General features: G+C 41.3%; 1 protein-coding gene across 10 annotated transcripts in view; it reads right to left on the bottom strand.

Moving 5' to 3' along the window:
* The window catches only part of LOC116695805 (ETS-related transcription factor Elf-2), a 16,995-nt gene that overhangs the window by 8,193 nt on the left and 6,476 nt on the right, over positions 1-2,326 (bottom strand). For 2 of the 10 annotated variants that reach the window (XM_032526344.1, XM_032526333.1), the window contains exon 1: positions 291-505. The exons of 7 other annotated variants lie outside the window; for them this stretch is intronic. In XM_032526344.1, the coding sequence (XP_032382235.1) occupies positions 291-348 (58 nt within the window). In that variant the 5' untranslated portion in view covers positions 349-505. Of the gene's footprint in view, positions 1-290; positions 507-2,326 lie in introns of those variants that run through there. One more of the 10 variants, XM_032526354.1, reaches the window with a different exon arrangement.

Consider the following 2,326-nt stretch of genomic DNA (forward strand, 5'->3'; position numbering starts at 1 on the left):
GGGGGGGGGGGAAGAATCTGCTCCAGCATGCAAAACACACTTCGTGCAGCTAGCGATCTATTTGTGCAGACTGGCGAGCTCTGCGAAAGTTTTCCACCTCTTAAACCGGGTCGGTACGCCGTGTAGCAACGCCATGCAGGTTGCTACCAAGGTGATCACTTCCTGATTGCCCTCCATTACTTCAGCATACTACTCAGCGGACTGAGGCACAGCTGTCGAGATTTAAAACACAACCCGTACATTAAAGTTAGCGGCCGGATCGAGGTTAGAAGTACATATAGATACATTACCGGCTCTGATGAGTAGATCGAGCTGGTTTTCATGACCCTCATGCTGTAAAGTCGCCATGTTTTCCCCTTGCTGCAGATTCACATTGACTTCTCACTGAATTGTATAGGAAGCTACTAGCTCAGATCACTCCGCAGCTAATGGGAAATCTCCTCGAATTCAACGAGACAGACTACGGCGTCAGAAAGGTATCCCTCCGCAGCCGACACAGGAAATCCTTCCTTCGCCCTCCCCGGCCCTCCCTCACTTGCGTAGAGAGTACGTCAAATAAAACTACTGCTGGGATCACCGTTTTTCAAATTATATCACTGAAGTAAAATAAATAAATCATTAGATTTCAATTACAGAACAAAGTTACAGTTTGCACAACAAATTGACTGATCAGAATGGGAAACTTCAACAAGATATTTGAGTTCAGGTTGAAACAATGACACCATGTTTGGTGAAGGACTGCGATTACACATTTGCTGCTTTGTCTAAACTCCAGAGTGGAATGACTTCACAGCATTTTGTGTTTTTTTTTTATTGATTTAACTCAGATTTTTGTACAAGCCAAATGCACTCAAACATAATTGATCACTACATTACAGTTTAGGTTTTTATCAATTCTGTATTTGAAATGGCTTCTTTTGCAATACTAAAATACCTGCGTGCGTAATATATTGTAAGTTGTGCAGGGCAAAGTTGTTAATAATTAAAATGTTATCCTCAACTAACTAAATAACTACTAAAGTGCAAATAATCTTACAAAATATTCTTTGGGTTTTGCTAAAACTTTGTGTGAAATATAATTTAAGTTCGGAGGCAACATTAAACTTAATTTCCTAAACAGAATCCGAAATATCAGAAATGTAGGTTGACTGTGCTTTGAACGCAGCGAGCACTTCTATAGTGCAAATGCTTTTTGTGGAAGTGTGGTAGTTCCATCTTCAGCATTTTCAAACTTGTTTTATTGTTGCACCTGCTCTTTTGTTAGGTGTCATTGTATTTTTGTCTCTATGGAGACTATACAGACAGAATGTAATGAATTACATCAAACCAACAACAACAATCGTGTATTTCAAGCTGACTGAATATGGAGTGATGCAAAAACATGTCCTGGTAACTGTTATCCTGCTTGCGGATACTTCTAATCAAGATTCTGTTGAAATGGAGTTTAAGGACGTAATTTGGGACGGTGTGAATAAATGCAGCTTTGCAGCAGTGATTCAAAATACTAAATTGTCTTTCAGTCTGTTTCATACCTATGAACACGGCACTGGATTAGACACGAGGCCCCGTTAATAAGGGATTAAGGGATGATTAGAGAGTTTGGATACTTATATCGCTGTTCAGGAAATAGTTACTGTCCCAAATATACCCACAAGGTGGCAGTGTGTGAACAGTAACCCTCCCAGCCTGCGTTACCAGATCTCCTCACACTGATGCTGGCAGCAGAATCATATGATCAATATGCTGCAGTTCAGCCCAGCCACAACAAGCAGAAGCGACACTGTGAGCTGGAGTTTATGAAACCCATGTGTGGACCTTGAATCTAGATTCATGTGACAACATTTTCATAAGATTTTCATTCCATGTTTTATCCTTTCTAATATCCCTAAAGAAATGTGTTAAAATGTACTACCGGCTACAGACACACAACAACAACTGTATTTTTAAAACAGATGTAATAAGAACAATGAGTGAATTTTGATTTGGTGGATTCAGTACTAGGACGGAGTCTGGGAAAAATGAACTGCCTGTTTTAATTGATTTGGCACTCTGGCCGTGGCACAAGCTGAATTGTGGCTCTTTATAGAAAGCCTAGTCAAGCTTTGCCAGACCTTCCTCCACAGCGCTGCGGAGGAGGGTCTGGCGAGTCCACACAACATCCGGGGATGGGAGGAAAACATGCTCTGGTTTGTTGGCATTTCTTTAAACCAATCACAATCGTCTTGGGCGGCTCTAAGTGCCAGACACAATGACGGTGCCGCTGCTAAATAGCCTCGGGAAGGAACTTGTTTTGGTGGAACATGGGTACGTTCAAAGGTTGTTTTAG

Source organism: Etheostoma spectabile, chromosome 2 (genome assembly GCF_008692095.1).
Source record: "Etheostoma spectabile isolate EspeVRDwgs_2016 chromosome 2, UIUC_Espe_1.0, whole genome shotgun sequence".
NCBI classification, from domain to species: Eukaryota; Metazoa; Chordata; class Actinopteri; order Perciformes; family Percidae; genus Etheostoma; species Etheostoma spectabile.